This window comes from Oncorhynchus mykiss, chromosome 4 (genome assembly GCF_013265735.2).
Source record: "Oncorhynchus mykiss isolate Arlee chromosome 4, USDA_OmykA_1.1, whole genome shotgun sequence".
Lineage (NCBI taxonomy): Eukaryota > Metazoa > Chordata > Actinopteri > Salmoniformes > Salmonidae > Oncorhynchus > Oncorhynchus mykiss.
This window is the reverse complement of record NC_048568.1, coordinates 27,294,880-27,318,148: the sequence shown is the minus strand read 5'-3', so window position 1 is coordinate 27,318,148 and position 23,269 is coordinate 27,294,880. Positions and strand designations below refer to the sequence as shown.

Sequence of the window (23,269 nt, the reverse complement as noted above, 5' to 3'; positions counted from 1 at the left end):
CATCAGCAGCCCAAGCCTGGGGCCAGTCCTTGTTTTCCACATCTAAACCTATCCCCAAACCCATGTGTTGTGGTCACTGACTCTGTGTCTGTCTGTCTGTCTGTCTGTCTGTGTGTGTGTGTGTGTGTGTGTGTGTGTGTGTGTGTGTGTGTGTGTGTGTGTGTGTGTGTGTGTGTGTGTGTGTGTGTGTGTGTGTGTGTGTGTGTGTGTGTGTGTGTGTGTGTGTGTGTGTGTGTGTGTGTGTGTGTAGAGGGACTGGGAGTGTATGAGATGATTTGCTTCTTGCAGATCAATCTGTTCCCACAACATGCTAGCAGCATTAGTCATCGTAAATAACACCACGTTGCTTCTTCATCATTAATGTGTTTGTACAGACCTCTGTTATAGCAACAGGTCCACAATATGAGATGGATGGAGAGAGAGAGAGAGAGAGAGAGAGAGAGAGAGAGAGAGAGAGAAAAGGAAGGGGAGGAGTAGAGAGGTGCAATGGTGGAGAAGGGAAGAGGGCGAGAGAGAGATGAAGAGAGAGGGGGAGGAGAGGTACAACCTGATTGAAATGTTAGAACAGTGACGTCATACTGCTTTCAGTACTAATAGTTGATTTGTTATGATAAAAAGAAGATACTGAAAACCACCTGTGTGTTTTTTCTTTTTACTTGTGTGAAGTCTGCAGTACTTACTTGTTCAATGTTGACCCTGTGGTTTACCTGTGTATGATTACCTGTTCCCCAGGTGGTGAATGGGTCAAACTGGACGGCTTTGCAGTGGTGGGCGGGGCACCTGTCAACGCATCCTCTCCAGGTAACATAGAACGTGACTCCAGTGTACTCAAACGAGTCTATATTTACACCAACGTGGATATTGTTCATGTGCATGTTAGTCTTGGAACTAGAAGTGAAATTATCCTTAGAAGTCCCATTACACAGGCAAATGTAAAATTGCAGCTGTCATCGCAAAGGTAAAAAGAGCTCCATTCTCTAATTTGATAATTAATCCTAATGTTATGACTCTGGTAGCCAGGGAAACATAGCCCAGTTCCCTCTCTTCTCCCTCTGCTCTGAGTCGATGGGGCGGGTCTATCTAACTGAACCACTGGTATGTCTGGCCTGGTCCGTAGCACCTCGGATCCCTTCCACAAAAGACAGAAGCTAATATCTGGCAGTCAGAGGGTTGTTGAGTTGTCTTTAGTCTTTTGGAACTCTTGTGAGGGTTTACTGTAATTTTTTATTGTTTATTTCCCTTTTTTTTTATTGTTTACTTCACTTGCTTTGGCAATGTAAACATATGTTTTCCATGCCAATAAAGCCCTTAAAATGAAATTGAAATTGAGAGAGAGAGGGTTAGGGGCGAGAGAGGAGGAAGAGAGAGGGTGAGGAGCGAGAGAGAAGGAGAGAGAGAGGGTGAGGGAGAGAGAGAGAGAGAGAGAGAGAGAGAGGGTTAGGGGCAAGAGAGAGAGAGAGAGAGAGAGAGAGAGAGAGAGAGAGAGAGAGAGAGAGAGAGAGAGAGAGAGAGAGAGAGAGAGAGAGAGAGAGAGAGAGAGAGAGAGAGAGAGAGAGAGAGAGAGAGAGAGAGAGAGAGAGAGAGAGAGAGAGAGAATATGAAGAAGAAAAAACAAGAGAAATAGAAGAAAAGGCAGTTGATTGAAACCAAATGGAACACCTCAGTCTGCCCTCTGCAGGAGCTCCCTCTCTCTATATATCTCTCTCTCTCCTTCTCTCCTTCTCTCTCTCTCACACTCTCTCCTTCTCCTTCTCTCTCTCTCTTGCTTTTTCTCTCCTCCTCTCTCCTCTCCCTCTCTCTCTCTTGCTCTCCCCCTCTATCTCTCTCTCCCTCTCTCTCTCTTGCTCTCTCTCTCCCCCTCTCTCTCTTTCTCTCTCTCTGAATTTGAGTGATAAACAGAGAAAGAGAGAGGGAGAGAGGGAGCGAGCAGTCTCAAAGTAATTGAAGAATCCATAGACTCTTACCACTTCTGGGAAAATTGGAAAACACTAAACAAACACGAAGAGTTATCTATCTAACTACAGAACAAAATACAGACCCTCCAACCCAAAAAGGCCTGTGGTGTTGATAGTATCCTAAATTAAATGATCAAATCTGCTGACCACAAATTCCAATTGGCTATACTTAAACTCTTTAACATCATCCTTAGTTCTGGCATCTTCCCCAATATTTGGATCCAAGGAATGATCACCCCAATCCATACAAGTGGAGACAAATTTGACCCCAATAACTACCGTGGGATATGTGTCAACAGCAACCTTGGGGAAATTCTCCTCATTATCATTAACAGCAGGCTCGTACATTTCCTCAGCGAAAACAATGTACTGAGCAAATGTCAAATAGGCTTTTTGCCAAATGACTGTACGACAGACCACGTATTCACCCTGCACATCCTAATTGACAAACAAACAAACCGAAGCAAAGGCAAAGTCTTCTCATGCTTTGTTGATTTCCAAAAAGCTTTTGACTCAGTTAGGCACGAGGGTCTGCTCTACAAATTGATGGAAAGTGGTGCTGGTGGAAACATACCACATTATAAAATCCATGTACACAAACAACAAGTGTGTGGTTAGAATTGGCAAAAAAACAAACACTTCTTCCCACATGGTTGTGGGGTGAAACAGGGATGCAGCTTGAGCCACACCATCTTCAACATATATATTAGAACAGTCTGCAACACCCGGCCTCAGAATCTGAAGTCAAATGTCTACTGTTTGCTGATAATCTGGTGTTTCTGTCCCCAACCAAGAAGGGCCTACAGCTCTGTCAGACCTGGGCAAAGTGAAACACCAAATAATGCATGCAGAGCAGAATTATGCCGACACCCGCTAAATGTCAAAATCCAGAAAAGAGACATTAAATTCTACAACCACCTAAAAGGAAGTGATTCCCAAACCATCCATAACAAAGCCATCACCCACAGAGAGATTAACCTGGAGAAGAGTGCCCTAAGCAAGCTGGTCCTGGGGCTCTGTTCACAAACACAAACAGACCCCACAGAGCCCCAGGACAGCAACACAATTAGACCCAACCAAATCATGAGAAAACAAAAAGGTACAGTTGAAGTCGGAAGTTGACATACACTTAGGTTGGAGTCATTAAAACTTGATTTTCAACCACTCCACAAATTTCTTGTTAACAAACTATAGTTTTGGCAAGTCGCTTAGGACATCTACTTTGTGCATGACACAAGTAATTTTTCCAACAATTGTTTACAGACAGATTATTTAAATTATAATTCACTGTATCACAATTCCAGTGGGTCAGAAGTTTACATACACTATGTTAACTGTGCCTTTAAACACCTTGGAAAATTCCAAAAAATGATGTCATGGCTTTCGAAGCTTCTGAAAGGCTAATTGACATCATTTGAGTCAATTGGAGGTGTACCTGTGAATGTATTTCTAGGCCTACCTTCAAACTCAGTGCATCTTTGCTTGACATTATGGGAAAATCAAAAGAAATCAGCCAAGACCTCCACAAGTCTGGTTCATCCTTGGGAGCAATTTCCAAATGCCACGTTCATCTGTACAAAAAAACAGTACGCAAGTATAAACACCATGGGACCACGCAGCCGTCATACCGCTCAGTAAGGAGACGCATTCTGTCTCCTAGAGATGAACGTACTTTGGTGCGAAAAGTGCAAATCAATCCCAGAACAACAGTAAAGGACCTTCTGGAGATGCTGGACGAAACAGGTACAAAAGTATCTATATTCCACAGTATAACGAGTCCTATATCGACATAGCTTGAAAGGCCGCTCAGCAAGGAAGAAGCCACTGCTCCAAAACCGCCATAAAAAAAAGACAGACTACGGTTTGCATCTGCACATGGGGAAAAAGATTGTACTTTTTGGAGAAATGTCCTCTGGTCTGATGAAACGAAAATAGAACTGTTCGGCCATAATGACCATCGTTATGTTTGGAGGAAAAACTGTGAGACTTGCAAGCTGAAGAACACCATCCCAACCGTGAAGCACGGGGGTTGCAGCATCATGTTGTGGGGTTGCTTTGCTGCAGGAGGGTCTGGTGCACTTCACAAAATAGATGGCATCATGAGGTAGGAAAGTTATGTGGATATATTAAAGCAACATCTCAAGACATCAGTTATCAGGAAGTTAAAGCTTGGTCACAAATGGGTCTTCCAAATGGATAATGACCCCAATCATGCTTCCAAAGTTGTGGCAAAATGGCTTAAGGACAACAAAGTCAAGGTATTGGAGTGGCCATCAGAAAGCCCTGACCTCAATCCTATAGAAAATTTGCGGGCAGAACTGAAAAAGCGTGTGCGAGCAAGGAGGCCTACAAACCTGACTCGGTTACACCAGCTCTGTCAGGAGGAATGGGCCAAAATTCACCCAACTTATTGTGGGAAGCTTGTGGAAGGCTTCCCGGAACGTTTGACCCAAGTTAAACAATTTGAAGGCAATGCTACCAAATACTAATTGAGTGTATGTAAACATCTGACCCACTGGGAATGTGATGAAAGAAATAAAAGCTGAAATAAATCATTCTCTCTAATATTATTCTGACATTTCACATTCTTAAAATAAAGTGGTGATCCTAACTGACAGGAAGTTTTTACTAGGATTAAATGTCAGGAATTGTGAAAAACTGAATTTAAATGTATTTGGCTAAGGTGTATGAAAACCTTTGACTTCAACTGTAATTACTTGACACATTGGAAATAATTTTTAAAAATACCAGCGCGAACTAGAATGCTATTTGGCCCTAAACAGAGAGTACACAGTGGCAGAATACCTGACCACTGTGATTGACCCAAACTTAAGGAAAGCTTTGACTATGTACAGACTCCGTGAGCATAGCCTTGATATTGAGAAAGGCCGCCGTAGGCAGACCTGGCTCTCAAGCGAAGACAGGCTATATGCACACTGCCCACAAAATGAGGTGGAACTTCCTAAACTCCTGCCAAAAGTATGACAATATTAGAGACACATATTTCTTTCAGATTAGCCACGAAGAATTTGAAAACAAACCCAATTTTGATAAACTCCCATATCTATTCTCCCAAGATTTTCACCTGTTGCCACAAGAAAAGGGCAACCAGTGAAGTACAAACAACATTGTAAATACAACCCATATTTATGTTTATTTATTTTCCAATTTGTCCTTTAGCTATTTGCACATAATATGAGAGAGCGAGAGAGAGAGAGAAGGGGGGATTAGTTGTGGCAGGGCAGAGATAGATCAGCAAACCCTCTCACACACAGACTGCTTCTGTCCTGTCAGGAACTCTCGTCCTGTCGTCCTATCCTTCTTTACTTTTTTCTCTTCACTTATCCTCTTCTCATCTCTCCTTCACTGACCCAGCAGGTAATAACTCCTACATGTTCATTTCATAAGAGCGTAGTGACTAACCCTTTATGACCCTATCTTATGCCCACCTCTACTTTATCACTGTCTGACTGGATTGTATCAACCTCTGCTGCAAAGGCATTCATTCACTCTGAGGGAAAGAAGACCGCACAGCCTTTCATCTGACAATGATTATGGGAAAGAGGGATGAGAGATGGGGGGGAGGAGAGAAAGGAAAGGGAGGGACATGTTTTTCATTATGTTGTCAATGCTATCATTTGGCATGCCAGCGAAGCACGGGAGGGCTGGGGAAGAGAAGATGGATGGCGGAACTGTCTGGCTGTCTGTCTGAGATGACTGTCCAGGCTGGAGTCAGACAGATATCATGTGATAACATCAGGAAGTAGGAAACAGGAAGCAGCAGCAGATGACATGGGAAGATTGTGTGGTCCGTGGTCGCTGTCTGTGTCCACGTTGTGACATCTCCAATGGTTACAGCGTCTCAGATACTGTAACTTGTTGTGATTATTGGAGAATAATTCCTTTTGGGCAAAGTGGGACATATGGGGAGTTTCCCTGAGTACTCCACGGCATTTGAAACATTTCAAAGCATAATGATGAGATAGAAACTCATAGTAGTGATTGCAGCGATCTGCATGTGAACCTGAGATTCCTTATGGTCTTATCAGGGTCAGGTGAACCATACTGCACTTCAGCGATATTTTTCTCTCTCTTCCAGCTCGTCCATCTCCTACTCCAGACACCCGGCCCAGGCCTGACCCCCCTGTGAGGATTCATGTGATGACAGGAACAGAGACAGGAGTAGATGAGGCATTGCGCCCCTCAGGCCTAACCTCCCCCAGGGGGCAGCGGATCCGGAGACCCCCCCAGTCGTCCTCCGGCCCTCGTCAGCCAGAGAGGGCTAGGGCAGGGCCAGCCCTGCTTGACCAGAGGTCCCAACACCAACAACACCACACCCAGCCACAGGCAGACCAGAGAAACAGACACAACCTCAAACTAGGTAAGAGCACCTGGATCTCTCTCACACTGAGTTTTCGTATTGTTGTGTGATGAGGGAATTAGAAGGTAGGCCCTTAAATGGCAGGTAATCTAAAACTCAGCCTGAAGAAGAGTCCAGTAGTATAAACACGTTGCAGTTGTGCGTCTTGATGCTATATAAGGGTTAATCTGCTCCTACTTACAGCGTATGTATTCTTTGTAGATATTACCTGTTCATAGTTTACTAAAGTTTTCTTCATCGTACTGGTCGCCTACTTGTTGTCTTTCTTGTATATTGTTGTGTAAACAGTACAGTATGTACTGTGTGTGTTTTGTGCCCACCCATAGTGTGTTGTAGAGTTTAAACGCTGGCCTATGTCTCTCTGTTCGTAGCGTCTGAGTCCGTCTATGTGGTATCACTGCAGGCACAGAGAGCAACGGGGCGGAGCGCGCCAAGCAGCAGGGCCACCCTGACCAAAAAAGCTCCACCAGGTACACCTTATGACCATGTTATAAGTCTTTACAACATCCTTACAAGCCTTTATAACCACTCTTAATTAACTTAATCCAGCTGCAAGGAAATCCTCTTCAGACAACACTCAAGCTACTAATTATATTATTTTATTACATTATTATATTATGACACTATTACAATATTATTACATTATTGTATAATTACATTATCATATTATATTACATTATTATATTTTTTACATGATTATATTATAATAGTACATTATTATATTATTACATTATTACAATATTGTTACATTATATTATTACATGATCATATTATTATATTGTATTATTACTTGATTATATTATATTATTACATTATTATATTATTACATTATTATATGATTACATTAATATATTGTATTATAACATTATTACATTATTATATTGTATTATTACATGATTATATTATATGATTTATATTAGTACATTATATTATTATATTATTACATTATTATATTGTATTATAACATTATTACATGATCATATTATATTATTACATTATTATATTATTACATTATTATTTTATTACATTATTATATTATTACATTATTATATTGTTACATGATTATATTATTGTATGGTATTATAACATTATTATATTATTACATTATTATATTGTTACATTATTACATTATTATATTGTATTATAACATTATTACGTGATTATATTATTATATGGTATTATTGCATTATCATATTATTACATTATCATATTATTATATTGTATTATAACATTATTACATGATTATATTATTACATGATTATATTATTATATTGTATTATTACATTATTATAATATTACATTATTATATTGTATTATTACATTATTAGATTATTACATGATTAGATTAGATTATTTATATTATTACATGATTATATTGCTATATGCTGTTGTTACATTATTATAATACGACATTATTATATTGCTACATTATTATATTTAATTAATACATTATTATATTATTACAATTTTATATTGTATTGTATTATTACATTATTATCTTATATTATTACAACACTCAAACCACATGACACAACACACTTTTTAGAGTTTTACACCATTTCAACACCTCTCCTCATATAGCAATGTAAAAACAGACTACATTTCAGTAATGCACACGCTTAGAAAAAAGGGTTCCAATCAAATCAAATCAAATTGTATTAGTCACATGTGCCGAATACAACAGGTATTCTTACAGTGAAATGCTTACTTACGAGCCCCTAAACAACAGTGCAGTTTTAAAAAATATGGATAAGAATAAGTGATAAAAGTAACAAGTAATTAAAGAGCAGCAGTAACTAACAATACCGAGACTATATACAGGGAGGTACTGGTCAGATGAGGTAGTATGTACATGTAGGTAGAGTTATTAAAGTGACTATGCTTAGATGACAACAGAGAGTAGCAGAGGTGTAAAGAGGGGGAGAGTTGGGGGGGGGACAATGCAAATAGTCTGGGTAGCCATTTGACTAGATGTTCAGGAGCCTTTTGGTCCTAGACATGGCGCTCCGGTACTGCTTGCCACACTCTATGACAAGGGTGGCTGGAATCTTTGACAATTTTTAGGGCCTTCCTCTGACACGCCTGGTAGAGAGGCCCTGGATGGCAGAAAGTTTGGCCCCAGTGATGTACTCGGCCGTTTGCACTACCCTCACAGTTGCCATACCAGGCAGTGATGCTCTCAATGGTGCAGCTGTAGAACCTTTTGAGGATCTGAGGACCCATGACAAATCTTTTCAGTCTCCTGAGGGGGAATAGGTTTTGTCATGCCCTCTTCACATCTGTCTTGGTGTGTTTGGACCATCTTAGTTTGTTGGTGATGTGGACAACCTGCTCCAATGCAGCCCTGTCGATGAGAATGGAGGCGTGCTCTGTCCACTTTTTCCTGTAGTCCACAATCATCTCCTTTGTCTTGATCAGGTTGACGGAGAGGTTGTTGTCCTGGCACCACACGGCCAGGTCTCTGACCTCTTCCCTTTAGGCTGTCTCGTCGTTGTCGGTGATCAGGCCTACAACTGTTGTGTCATCGGGCAACAAGGCCTAGCCTTGCAGTCATGAGTGAAGAGGGAGTACAGCAGGGGTTCTTCGTCTGTCCCCATATGAGAACCCTTTTTGGTTCCAGGTAGAACCTCTGTGGAAAGGGTTCTACATGGAACCTAAAAACTATTATTCAAAGGGTTCTCCTATGGGGACAGCCAAAGAACCCTTTTAGGTTCTAGATATAACCTTTTTTTCTAAGTATAGTAACTTATTGTCTAAGTACAGTAACTTATTTTCAGTTAATTGTGCTTAGACCTTCAGACCTCCAGACCATGTTGTGTGTTGTGTATCCCCATGCAGAGCCTGAGGAGCATGAGGCCAAAGACATCAGCGTGAGGGTCATGTCCCCTCAGTCTGTCCTCATCAGCTGGGTGGACCCGTCCATCGAGATGGAGAAGGTCCTCCCTGGGGACTCCAGGTGAGAGAGTGTGTGTGTTTTTGTGTGTCTGTGAGAAAGAGAGAGAGAGAGAGCGATAAGTCATATAGTCAATTTTCCCCTCTCCAGACACTACACAGTGAAGTACAGGGAGAAGGGTGAGTCTGCTCGATGGGAGTACAAGGAGACCAACCAGAGGAGGCTGCTGATAGATACCCTGTCAGCTGACAGGATGTACGAGTTTTCTGTCCGCATCTCCAAGAGAGACAACCATGGCAAGTGGAGCACATCTGTGTTCCAGAGGACCCCAGAATCGGGTAGGTTGTCTTACTTCCTGTCTGAAAAGAAAGGATAACCCCAAGTCTTCAATGTCATTTCCCATCTTTTAAAGTGGAAATCTACATTTCAAGCAATACAAAAGCGACTGTTTTGGTAAAGGGATTAGTGATGTGGCTGCGGAGATGTAACCACTCTCAGATTAACAGACAGACTATAGACTGACCATCCACGATATCAACATTATAGTTTGAACCACGTAATGAGGCTTTACAGTGTTTATTTACATTTACTTTGTTTACAAACATTGGAGTAAAACAAGGTTATATTTTGTTTTCTGATGTTGTATGACAGTTGAACTAAGCTCATGAGGCATTCATAAATTACATTCAAGAATCAATGAGTTTATATAAGATTGCCCCTTTAAGAGAGAAAATTGTATTTTCTTGATTAAAGCTGCTATTTTCCTTTATTTACATTTTCAAAGAGTCACGTGAGTCATACAATGAAAGATTTAAGGGTAAATCATAGGTTTTGCCGTTGATTCATATTTAATACAGATTGTTCCATTCAATCCCTCCTTACCTTACTTAGACTGTAAACTGTCATGGTCAAAACATATAGATTCAATGGTTGTCAAGATGGGGAGAGGACTGGACCATAATAAAAAGATGCTCTGCTTTTTTGACACCACACTCCAAACAGCAAGTCATACAGGCTCTAGTTTTGTCTTATCTTGATTATTGACCAGGTTATTGACCAGCTGCAGCTGGCTCAGAACACATTTTGCTCTTCATTGTAATCAGAAGGCTGATATTAATACTATTCATGCCAGTCTCTCTTGGCTAAGAGTTGAGGAGAGACTGACTGCATCACTTCTTCTTTTTATAAGAAACATTCATGTGTTGGAAATCCCAAATTGTTTGCATAGTCAACTTACACACAGCTCTGACACACACACTTACCCCACCAGACATGCCACCACGGGTCTTTTCACAGTCCCCAGGTCCAGGACGAATTCAAGAAAGCGTACAGTATTATATAAAGCTCTTATTGCATAGAACTTCCTTCCATCTCATTTTGCTCAAATAAACAGCAAACCTGGTTTCAAAAAACAGATGAAGCAACACCTCACGGCACAACGCCTCTCCCCTATTTGACCTAGATAGAATATGTGTATGCATTGATATGTAGGCCTTTTCAAGGTATGTAGTTCTGTCCTTGAGCTGTTCTGGTCTATTGCTGTTCTGTATTATGTCATGTTGTCTGGATCCCAGGAAGAGTAGCTGCTGCATTTGGAACAGCCAATGGGGATCTAATAAAATACCTTCATGAAAACCTCTGCCAGTTTGTGATTTCCATCTCATTGCTTTATGTCATAATTCAGCACAGTTGGTGTATATCACTCCAATCCTCCCTTAACTAATCCTGTATCCTGGTGTCATACAGTTCTGTCATGAGTGTAACATTCATATTGTAGCATTCATACAGCCTAGCTGACTGCTGCTTGGAGCTCTAGTCTAAATTTCCTTAGAGGATCTCCGGGGTGTGTTCTCTGGAAATGTATAGCAAACTTTACATTCGTTTTTCCCTATTTGAAGCCTATTGGCAGGAACAGTGCTGTTACTGAACAAGTAGCCACTTCTCCTTCTTCTCTTCTCCTAGCTTCTGTCTTCTCTCTCGGTACGCATTCCTTCTCATCCCTTTTGTCCTCTGTGCTGCTCAGCTCCCTCCGGTCCTCCAGAGAACTTTCACGTGAAGGCGCTGAGAGGGAAGGGAACCGCCGTCACGGCGACCTGGGACCCTCCTGAGGAACCCAACGGGAGGATACGTGGTCAGAGCATGACACTCCTCTCTGATCCTTCAGTAGATGATTTCATTGTACAGATGTAGGATCTCCATTTCACCAGTTTCTCACAGCTGGAAAATAATCCTGCAGCAAAAGGAAATGTGAATTATTGTGTGGATTATAACTAATGGACATTGTTGAAGTGGTTGATACATTTTTTGTTATAGCAAATCAGGTGTGGAAATTACAAACTTTAAAATGTTTAATACGCTACAACTTGGCATTTCCTGCTGTGTACATCTGTATCTCTCGTCAAATATGTGTTGACAAATAAACAGTCAAACAGTCAACTAATTGATCAATATGAATCCATCAGTTATTCAATTGATCAATCAAAGCCCCACCTAAATACTTAATCAATCCATCAATTCTAAACCACATTATACATCAATTTATTGATTCAGTTTTATTAAACACATACATTGTTGGTGCTATGTAATGATCCTGGTACTCCTCCCCTCAGAGTACATCATGTCCTACGCTCCTGCCATGAAACCCTTTGGGATGAAGTCAGTGACATACCGCGGCAGCATCACCTCAGCCATCGTAGACGGCCTCCAGCCTGGGGACCGTTACATCTTCAAGATCAGGGCCACCAACAGGAGGGGCCAGGGCCCTCAAACCAAAGCCTTCAGTGTGGCCGTGCCTCGTGGCACCAGTAAGCACATCTACTGTGTGTGTGTGTGTGTGTGTGTGTGTGTGTGTGTGTGTGTGTGTGTGTGTGTGTGTGTGTGTGTGTGTGAGTGCATTTCCGCATGTGTGTGTGTTGATAGTTGCATTTCTAATGTCCTAATGGTTTGTACACTTAACTAATACTCCATCTTACTTGTCAGCCAACAGCGCTGCCTCCCCACCAACTCATCACTCCAAGGGCCAAGGAGGCCGTAGAACCAGCCACACACCTTCTCGGACCACCGAACAGGACAGTTACCATGACGATGACACCGACCTCCAATTAGATGCTGTGACCGAACAGCTGACCACACCCACCCAGACCACATCCTCCGCCACCAGACGGACACGCCCACTCACCCAGACACGCTCCTATCACAGCATCTTCTCAGATGTGAGGGGCACGGTCAGGAAGGGGGCGACCAATCAGCAACTAGGAGGCGGTACTTCTTCAGCCAGAGATAAGGGGAGAGAGACAGAAATAGAGGATGAACAGCAGGAGGAGTACAAAACAACAGAACCCAATCCAGAAGAACAGAAGAAGGTGATGCTCACCAACGAGGCTCTGGAGGAGAAGAAAGAAGCATTGACTCAGAACAACGGTGTTCCTTCTGAACCTGAGGAGGAGGACAGGAGCCATGGCAGAGGGAGAGGGAAAGATCCAGATGTAGATGAGACCTCAAGCCCCAGCCTCAAAACAGAGGTTCCCTCATCAGAGGGCTCCTCATCATCGTCCAAACCCTCCTACCCTCTCCGCAAACCTCTCTCCGGTAGACGCATCAACTCTGGTCGACGGCAATTCTCCCGGACATCAGGCTTAGGGTCAGTGTTCCAGCCGAAGACACAGGATGCAGAAATGGACAGTGCCTCCTCCTCCTCCTCTTTGTCCTCCAGCCCATCCCACAGCCAGGAGTCAGCAGCCATCAGGAAAGACGATGCGGTCACCAACTACGCCGAGGGTAAAAACACCTATGACCAGCCCAGTGTCACAGAAACCAAACCCTCCCCCTCCACCCCAGAGCAGGCCATCTCAGAGCCCGAGGCCGAGGCACCTTCTGTGGGTAGGGGTCCTGCTCTGCCAGGTCGTGGATATGGTTATGGCAGGAGGAAACCCGGGATCCTGTCTCGAGGGAATCCAAATGGCCGAGTTCTGACTGGACTCCGCAAACCTGGGTCAGCCTCAACATCGACCGGAGGCAAGATTCCTGAAACGTCACACACTCACGGCTCACATACTCCTAACGCGCAGGACTCAACACACCACCAGGAGAAAAATGACCACAACGACTACAAAAACACAGAGACAAAGGCCACAAAAGAAGAAGAACCCACTTCCGATTCCCAGACCATATCCTCTACACATCCCTCAGAGGAGGACGCAAGAGAGGACGGGACGGAGGAGAGAGGGAGAGAGAACAGGAGAGAGGAGGAAGGGAGGGGAGACAGGAGAGAGGAGAGAGGGAGAGAGGACAGGAGAGAGGAGAGAGTGAGGGGAGCCAGGAGAGAGGAGGGAGGGAGGGGAGACAGGAGAGAGGAGGGATGGAGGGGAGGCAGGAGAGAGGAGACAGGGACGGGGGACAGGAGAGAGGAGGTTGAGAGGGGAGACAGGAGAGAGGAGGGAGGGAGGGGAGACAGGACAGAGGAGGAAGGGAGGGGAGTCAGGAGAGAGGAGGAAGGGAGGGGAGACAGGAGAGAGGAGGGAGGGAGGGGAGACAGGAGAGAGGAGGGAGGGAGGGGAGACAGGAGAGTGGAGGGAGGGAGGGGAGACAGGAGAGAGGAGGAAGGGAGGGGAGAGAGGAGAGAGGAGGGAGGGAAGGGAGACAGGAGAGAGGAGAGTGAGAGGGGAGACAGGAGAGAGGAGGGTGAGAGGGGAGACAGGAGAGAGGAGAGTGAGAGGGGAGACAGGAGAGAGGAGGGTGAGAGGGGAGACAGGAGAGAGGAGGAAGGGAGGGGAGACAGGAGAGAGGAGGGTGAGAGGGGAGACAGGAGAGAGGAGGAAGGGAGGGGAGACAGGAGAGAGGAGGGTGAGAGGGGAGACAGGAAAGAGGAGGAAGAGAGGGGAGACAGGAGAGAGGAGGGAGGGAGGGGAGACAGGAGAGAGGAGGAAGGGAGGGGAGACAGGAGAGAGGAGGGTGAGAGGGGAGACAGGAAAGAGGAGAGAGCGAGGGGGGAGAACAACTACAACACCCCAGCTCCCCCTCCCTCCAGGATGAACCTCTTCGGGAACCGTCACCAGAGCAGGTTTGGAACAGGGACGGGGAGCAGTAGCAGGGCCTCCTCCCCCCGGGCGGACGGGAGGGTTCCCTGGAGCAGGACTACCTCCTCGTCCTCCGTTGGGGCAGGGAGACCCCTCCTTAGAGGAACCCCCTCCAGGACAGTTGCATTAGGGGCAGCAGGAGCTACGGGGGCAGCAGGAGCCTCAGGGGAATCGAGGACCTCAGCATTGCAGGAGACCAGTGAAGATGCTAAAACCTCCTCCACCCTCTACCCATTAAAGAACGGGGAGAGGGCGGGGTCACCTAAACCCTCTCTGCCCAACAGGAATGCAGTTCTAGGTGGATCTAGGAATCCCATCACCTCCTCTTCCTCCTCCAACCCCTCCTCTAGTGGTCGTAGAGACTCCAGTGAGCCAGTCCACAGAGGAAGCAGCATCAGGGAGGACAGCAGTAATGACCATGAGGAGGACTATCTCTACGAGGGGAGTAAGGAGATCTATGAGAAAGTCACAGACCCAACCCCTGTCCCCAAAACTACTACCACCACTACCACCACTACCACTACCTCAGCCCCCAGTACCCCCCGCAGGGTGGCCCAGAGTGGGGATAACGAGAATGTGGACCCCAAGCTTGGTAGAACCAGACCCGGTTTGATCCCCAGTTCTACATTCCCCCGACGTCCCATTTTAGGTCCCAACGGGAGGGTGAGATCCCCCCTACTCACAAACAGGCAGACGGCTTCTAGGTTCCCCTTTAGAGCACAACCAGCACAGAGCACACAGTTAGATTCCTCTAACCCAGACACATCCCCTTCCTCTTCTTCCTCTTCCTCCTCTAGTCTGGCACAGCCAGACCACAGGGTTAACGGGGGCACTAGTGTTAGCACTGGAGGCTCCCCCCCTTCCCTCTCTCTCCCCTCCCTCAGACAGACCTCCTCTAGTGAGGGATCCCAGGGGTCTCAGGACTCCTCCTCCTCCTCATCCAGAGACTCTTTGGGGGGGCAGGGGATAAGGATGCGCTACCCCAGTCGGTCAGACCCCTTCCTCAGGGGTAAAACCCCCAGTGGAGGCCTCAAGCCTGGCTACGGAAACGGTAATGGTAAAAATGGCCGCCCCAATCTCACAGTGACCAGTGACAAAGAGTCCAGCACACCTAATGACAACACAAAACCTAATGGACGAAGGTACATCACTGGGCCTGATGGAGCCAAATGGGTATGTGTGTCTGTGTCTCAATTCCAAAGTTACAAGGGGATTGAAAGGAGACATTTTTATTGTTGACTTTTCACCTGCAATGATAACCATTATGCAGACTTTCCTTAATGTAATGTTCCCTATGACAGTATGAGTCTTGTCTTCAACACTGTGGTGTGTATGTGTTGTTTTCTTCAGGTGGTGGACTTGGATGAGGGGGTCCTGATGAACGAGAATGGCATGGTTCTCCAGGACTCTCAGGGCCGACCCAGGAGGGTGGTGCTGGGAGAGGATGGACGCACCATCTTTGGTGAGATACTGTATACTGATACCTTCTCTTATTGAACACCGTTTCTATGAGTATTGCAGGTCTACTTTCCTAAGAGCTTTGTAAATGTGTTGGTATGTCAAGACTTCTCATTCCCCTTATTTATTACGGAGAAAGGGATATATCACACTTACAGCACAAAATCTAACTGTTTTGTTTCTCAAATGGTTTTCACACAGATAGATCATTGATTGTTTGTTCTCCCCTACTAGACCACCAGGGCAGCCCATTGGTGAACCAGGAGGGTCAGGCTCTGTTCGGTCATGGTCGGGAGAGCCAACCATTGGTCAACCCCAAAGACAAGTTCCTGACCGTGGGTGGCAAACCCGTCATTGGCCTGGACCGGCCTAAACCCAGGACCACAACCACAACCACAACCACAACCACAACCACAACCAGACCTCCTACTACGACCACACCTGAACCAACCACACTCCCAACCACCACTGAAATGACCACAGAGGAGACCACGACCATGCTGGTGTTCCCATCTTGTCCTCCAGGAACATTTTTAATCAGGGATGAGAATGGATTCCCAATGCTGGATGCGGATGGTGTCCTGGACTGTTATCCTGAAGGTGAGTCTGACTAATGCTGACTAACGCTTCTGAATGTATTGTCAGATTACTAGTAGTATCATAATAATAATAGTAGTAGTAGTAGTAGTAGTAGTAGTAGTAGTAGTAGTAGTAATAGTAGTAGTAGTAGTAGTAGTAGTAGCAATAGTAGTACTAGAAGTGGTAGTAGAAGTAGTAGTAATAGTAGTAGTAGTAGTAGTAGTAGTAGTAGTAGTAATAGTAGTAGTAGTAGTAGTAGTAGTAGCAATAGTAGTACTAGAAGTGGTAGTAGAAGTAGTAGTAATAGTAGTTGTAGTAGTAGTAGCAGCAGCTACTACTAGGAGTAGTAGTAGTAGAAGTAACTATTAGCAGTAGTAGTAATAGTAGCAGCTAGTAGTAGTAGTCGTAGTAGTAGTAGTAGTAGTAGTAGCAGCTACAAGTAGTAATGGTAGTAATAATAGTAGCAGCTACTAGTAGAAGTGGTAGTAGTAGTAGCAGCTACAAGTAGTAGTGGTAGTAATAGTAGTAGCAGCTACTAGTAGTAGTAGTAGCAGCAACTAGTAGTAGTAGTAGCAGCTACAAGTGGTAGTAATAGTAGTAGCAGCTACTATTAGTAGTAGTAGTAGTAGTAGTAGTAGTAGCTAGTAGTAGTAGTAGTAGTAGTAGTAGTAGTAGTAGCAGCTAGTAGTAGTAGTAGTAGTAGTAGTAGCAGTAGTAGTAGTAGTAGTAGTAGTGGTAGTAGTAGTAGTAGCAGTAGTAGCAGCTACTACTAGTAGTAGTAGTAGTAGTAGTAGCTACTAGTAGTAGTGGTAGTAGTAGTAGTAGCAGCTACTGGTAGTAGTAGTAGTAGTTGCAGCTACTACTAGTAGTAGTAGTAGTAGTAGTAGCTACTAGTAGTAGTGGTAGTAGTAGTAGTAGCAGCAGCTACTAGTAGTAGTAGTAGTAGTAGCAGCTACTAGAAGAAGTGGTAGTAGTAGTAGCAGCTACAAGTAGTAGTGGTAGTAATAGTAGTAGCAGCTACTAGTAGTAGTAGTAGCAGCAACTAGTAGTAGTAGTAGCAGCTACAAGTGGTAGTAATAGTAGTAGCAGCTACTAGTAGTAGTAGTAGTAGTAGTAGTAGTAGCTAGTAGTAGTAGTAGTAGTAGTAGTAGTAGTAGTAGCAGCTAGTAGTAGTAGCAGTAGTAGTAGTAGTAGTAGTAGTAGCAGTAGTAGTAGTAGTAGTAGTGGTAGTAGTAGTAGTAGCAGTAGTAGCAGCTACTACTAGTAGTAGTAGTAGTAGTAGCTACTAGTAGTAGTGGTAGTAGTAGTAGTAGCAGCTACTAGTAGTAGTAGTAGTAGTTGCAGCTACTAGTAGTAGTAGCAGCTAGTAGTAGTAGTAGTCGCAGTAGTAGTAGTAGTAGTAGCAGCTATTAGTAGTAGTAGTAGTAGCAGCTACTAGTAGTAGCAGCTAGTAGTAGTAGTAGTCATGTTAGTAGTAGTAGTAGTAGTAGTAGCAGCTACTAGTAGTAGTGGTAGTAGTAGTAGTAGCAGCTACTAGTAGTAGTAGTAGTAGTTGCAGCTACTAGTAGTAGTAGCAGCTAGTAGTAGTAGTCGCAGTAGTAGTAGCAGCAGCAGCATAGTAGTAGTAGTAGTAGTAGCAGCTATTAGTAGTAGTAGTAGTAGCAGCTATTACTAGTAGCAGCTAGTAGTATTAGCAGTAGTCATGGTAGTAGTAGTAGTAGTAGCTACTAGTAGTAGTAGTAGCTACTAGTAGTAGTGGTAGTAGTAGTAGTAGCAGCTACTAGTAGTAGTAGTAGTAGTTGCAGCTACTAGTAGTAGTAGCAGCTAGTAGTAGTAGTCGCAGTAGTAGTAGCAGCAGCAGCGTAGTAGTAGTAGTACTAGTAGCTATTAGTAGTAGTTGTAGTAGCAGCTACTAGTAGTAGTAGTAGTAGTAGTCGTGGTAGTAGTAGTAGTAGTAGTAGTAGCAGCTACTAGTAGTAGTGGTAGTAGTAGTAGTAGCAGCTACTAGTAGTAGTAGCAGCTAGTAGTAGTAGTAGTCGCAGTAGTAGTAGCAGCAGCAGCGTAGTAGTAGTAGTACTAGTAGCTATTAGTAGTAGTTGTAGTAGCAGCTACTAGTAGTAGTAGTAGTAGTAGTCATGTTAGTAGTAGTAGTAGTAGTAGTAGCAGCTACTAGTAGTAGTGGTAGTAGTAGTAGTAGCAGCTACTAGTAGTAGTAGTAGTAGTAGCAGCTACTAGTAGTAGTAGTAGTAGTAGTAGTCATGGTAGTAGTAGTAGTAGCTGCTAGTACTACTAGTAGTAGTAGTAGCAGCTACACGTAGTAGTAATAGTAGTAGCAGATACTAGTAGTAGTGGTAGTAGTAATAGTAGTAGCTGCTACTACTAGTAGTAGTAGTAGTAGTAGTAGCACCTACTACGAGTAGTAATAGTAGTAGTAGCAGCTACTAGTAGTAGTGGTATTTCTAATAGTAGTAACAGCTACTAGTACTAGTAGTAATAGTAGTAGTTGTAGCAGCTACTAGTAGTAGTACTAGTAATGGCAGTAGCAGCTACTACTAGTAGTAGTAGAAGTGGTAGTAGCAGCTACTAGTAGTAATAGTAGTACTAGAAGTGGTAGTAATAGTAGTAGTTGTAGTAGTAGCAGCTAGTAGTAGTAGTAGTAGGTTAGGTTGTTAGGTTGTTGTTGTAGTAGTAGTCGCTACTAGTAATAGTAGTAGTAATAGCAGCTACTAGTAATAGTAGTAGTAGCAGTAGTAGTAGTAGTAGCAGTATTAGCAGCTAGTAGTAGTAGTAGTAGTAGTAGTAGTAGTAGCAGCAGCTACTAGTAACAGTAGTGGTAGCAGCAGCTACTAGTAGTAGTAGTAGTAGTTGCAGCTACTAGTAGGAGTAGCAGCTAGTAGTAGTAGTAGTCGCAGTAGTAGTAGCAGCAGCAGCGTAGTAGTAGTAGTAGTACTAGTAGCTATTAGTAGTAGTTGTAGTAGCAGCTACTAGTAGTAGTAGTAGTAGTAGTCATGGTAGTAGTAGTAGTAGTAGCTGCTAGTACTACTAGTAGTAGTAGTAGCAGCTACACGTAGTAGTAATAGCAGTAGCAGCTACTACTAGTAGTAGTAGAAGTAGTAGTAGCAGCTACTAGTAGTAATAGTAGTACTAGAAGTGGTAGTAATAGTAGTAGTTGTAGTAGCAGCAGCTAGTAGTAGTAGTAGGTTAGGTTGTTAGGTTGTTGTTGTAGTAGTAGTTGCTACTAGTAATAGTAGTAGTAATAGCAGCTACTAGTAATAGTAGTAGTAGCAGTAGTAGTAGTAGTAGCAGTATTAGCAGCTACTAGTAGTAGTAGTAGCAGCTACAATAGTAGTAGTAGTGGTAGTAGTAATAGTAGTTGTAGTAGTAGTAGTATTAGTAACAGTAGTGGTAGCAGCAGCTACTAGTAGTAGTATTAGTCCTAGTAGCTACCAGTAGTAGTAGTAGTAGTAGTAGCAGCTACTAGTAATAGTAGTAGTAGCAGCAGCTACTAGTAGAAGTAGTAGTAGCAGCTACTAGTAATAGTGGTAGTAGCAGCAGCTACTAGTAGTAGTAGTAGCAGCTACAATAGTAGTAGTAGTGGTAGTAGTAATAGTAGTTGTAGTAGTAGTAGTATTAGTAGCAGCAGCTACCAGTAGTAGTAGTAGTAGTAGTAGCAGCTACTAGTAATAGTGGTAGTAGCAGCAGCGACTAGTAGTAGTAGTAGTAGTAGTAGTATTAGTAGTAGCAGCTACTAGTAGTAGTAGTAGTGGTAGTAGTAATAGTAGTTGTAGTAGTAGTAGTATTAGTAGCAGCAGCTACCAGTAGTAGTAGTAGTAGTAGTGGCTACTAGTAGTAGTAGTAGTTGTTGTAGTAGTAGTAGCAGTAGTTGTAGTAGCAGTGGTAGTTGTAGTTGTAGCAGTAGTAGTAGTAGTTGTAGTAGTAGTAGTAGTAGTAGCAGTAGTAGCAGTTGTAGTAGTAGCAGCTACTAGTTGTAGTAGTAGTAGTTGTTGTAGTAGGAGTAGCAGTAGTTGTAGTAGTACTAGCAGTGGTAGTTGTAGTTGTAGTAGTAGTAGTAGTTGTAGTAGTAGTTGTTGTAGTAGTAGCAGTGGTAGTTGTAGCAGTAGTAGTGGTGGTAGTAGTAGTAGCAGTAGTTGTAGTAGCAGTGGTAGTTGTAGTTGTAGCAGTAGTAGTAGTAGTTGTAGTAGTAGTAGTAGTAGTAGTAGCAGTAGTAGCAGTTGTAGTAGTAGCAGCTACTAGTTGTAGTAGTAGTAGTTGTTGTAGTAGGAGTAGCAGTAGTTGAAGTAGTACTAGCAGTGGTAGTTGTAGTAGTTGTAGTAGTAGTAGTAGTAGTAGTTGTAGTAGTAGTAGCAGTGGTAGTTGTAGCAGTAGTAGTGGTGGTAGTAGTAGCAGTGGTAGTTGTAGTTGTAGTAGTAGTAGTAGTTGTAGTAGTAGTAGTTGTAGTAGTAGTAGCAGTGGTAGTTGTAGCAGTAGTAGTGGTGGTAGTAGTAGTAGCAGTAGTAGCAGTTGTAGTAGTAGTAGTAGTAGTAGTAGTATCAGTAGTTGTAGTAGTAGTAGCAATGGTAGTTGTAGTTATAGTGGTAGTAGTAGTAGTTGTAGTAGTAGTAGTTGTAGTAGTAGTAGCAGTGGTAGTTGTAGCAGTAGTAGTGGTGGTAGTAGTAGTAGCAGTAGTAGCAGTTGTAGTAGTAGTAGTAGTAGTAGTATCAGTAGTTGTAGTAGTAGTAGCAACGGTAGTTGTAGTTATAGTGGTTGTAGTAGTAGTTGTAGTAGTAGTAGTTGTAGTAGTAGTGGCAGTGGTAGTTGTAGTTGTAGCCGTAGTAGTAGTAGTAATAGAAGAAGAAGAACAGTATAAAATTAATCTAACTAGTTTAGTTGAAGTCTGGATAATAAGAGTGTTTGCCAAATGCCAAATATGTAATGCCCTCTCACTTTATCGTACCCTAACAATATTCCACAGTATCTGATAGGGCCAGTTTCCCGGACCCTGATTAAACCTATTTCTGGGCTGAAAAGCACTTTCAATGGAGATTGAGTGGAGAAACTGACCCATGTTGTCTGTAACGGCCTATTCATGCTAAAGCAGTGGATCAGAAGGGATTCTGACATCAGTTAGTCTGTGAGCTGTTATTGTTTACCCATCTCCATAACATGCGGACTATTTGTACATCCTGTCTGTGGCCAGAGAGCCCTGCAAGATCTAGCCAGGCACAATCGAGAGATTTGTCTTCAGAGAACACTGGAACCGTAATCATTCAAATACTTTGATCATTTTCCCTAGCCTGCCTGAAGTTGGCAGGGTTTGCAGTTTTGGTTCTATTTTATTGGTGCCAATAAGCCAGGTAAACTCAGACAAGCACCAGTAAGGTATTTTAAATGATTTAGAATAGTATTTGAACCCAGGGCCAGCCACATCCATTGGGGCTGGGTTAAACCCCTACCAAACCTACTCCCTGAGCTCAGCTGTCTCACTACAAGACACACAATCAACACACACTAACACACATTTTTCTGGCTAAGTGTTCCATAGGGATGACACAAAGTTCACATTCTGACAAATACATCTTATAGGGCTCTAGTAGGGGAAATTGTAACAAACACACACTCAAAGACAGACAGCCATAAGTAATATGCTTTGCAATGTAAGTCTCCTCTTTGAAAGTATAATGGAATAACTATGCCCAGTTGTGTTGAGTTTACGATAAGACATTTGAGATGACTAAGAACAAATAAAGAAGGAAATACTTATTTGTTAACTCAAAACAGTGCACCACTTTTTTCCACCGTTTACTTTCAGCTTTTCACTGTATCTTGAATACAGAGGGAGTGTTACAGCGTGTGTATAGGTGCATATGGCTGTGCCTTTTCTGTGTGTGCACAGATGTAGGATCTTAATTTGATCACTCTTTTGTTGCTGAGGATTTTCCTTCACAGCTGCAAGTTGTAGTGTATTTAAGTTTTAAAAAGGCTTTTAAAGTTTGTAATTCCCACTTTGACATTTCATACTTCATTTGCCATAACAAAAAATGTATGAACCCCTACAAAAATGTCAATAAATTATAATCCACATCATAATTCACATTTCCTGTTGCTGCAGGATTATTTTCCTGCTGTAGCAAACTGGCTCAAATTAAGATCCTGTATGCGTGTGTATGTACAGTATGTGTGTGTGTGTATAGTGTGGTTTGTGGTCATGCTATAGCCTGTCACGCTTTTCCTACAGAGGAATCCTCAGGAATGGAAATGGACTCCATGGGTACGGTTGCCATGGTGCCTTATCCTTTAGCTATTGAGCAGGCCACTGGGCTGGGTCTGCCTTGTTTCAATGTTTATCTATCAGTTCATCTGTTTGTTTACTTTCTTCTCTAGTTCATGTTTTCTTGCCTGTGGTCTTTGCTTTTTTGCTGCGCTCAGTTGTGTGTTTGTTTGGTTTGGGGTTGGGGCTCCTTCCATCGTCGGCTGTGTCTCTGATGTTTTATCTGGCCAACTCAACTCAACTATACAGTGCCTGTGGACTGCATTTCTAACCCAGAGAGAATGAATGCCCTGGCATGCTCTACTGCACTGTTCTTCTCTGATATTGCTGCGTGTGATGACTGTTATATCATGTCATGTTATGTTATGTCATGTTATGGTAATGCATGGTCACTGGTTTTAGTGAATGGGGCAACTGTGATGATGTTATGTTTGGTGAGCATTATGATGTTATAGTTTAAGCACAATAAGAAAACAATTGCTCGTATGCACCTAGTCCTATTAGCTTGCTATAGAATAGTCGTGTGGGACAAATTGCATTGGCTCAAGGCTGTGTTTAAGGCACATGATGATGTCATGCAGAGGTCCGTTGGCACTCCACAGGCCAGACCTACTGGTGCTGCTGAAGTAACTAATTGATTTCACTGACCTCACTGACTTA

At 43.2% G+C, this 23,269-nt stretch overlaps 1 protein-coding gene across 1 annotated transcript in view; it reads left to right on the top strand.

Annotated features, from left to right (window-relative positions):
• Nucleotides 1-23,269, top strand: part of LOC110521062 (fibronectin type III domain-containing protein 1) — a 123,932-nt gene that overhangs the window by 70,563 nt on the left and 30,100 nt on the right. Inside the window, exons 4-14 of the mRNA XM_036975466.1 lie at nt 733-801; nt 6,055-6,336; nt 6,708-6,806; nt 9,175-9,292; nt 9,380-9,567; nt 11,253-11,360; nt 11,839-12,033; nt 12,209-13,539; nt 14,119-15,477; nt 15,655-15,766; nt 15,997-16,362. Coding sequence (XP_036831361.1) covers nt 733-801; nt 6,055-6,336; nt 6,708-6,806; nt 9,175-9,292; nt 9,380-9,567; nt 11,253-11,360; nt 11,839-12,033; nt 12,209-13,539; nt 14,119-15,477; nt 15,655-15,766; nt 15,997-16,362 — 4,227 coding nt within the window. The remainder of the gene's footprint in view (nt 1-732; nt 802-6,054; nt 6,337-6,707; nt 6,807-9,174; nt 9,293-9,379; nt 9,568-11,252; nt 11,361-11,838; nt 12,034-12,208; nt 13,540-14,118; nt 15,478-15,654; nt 15,767-15,996; nt 16,363-23,269) is intronic.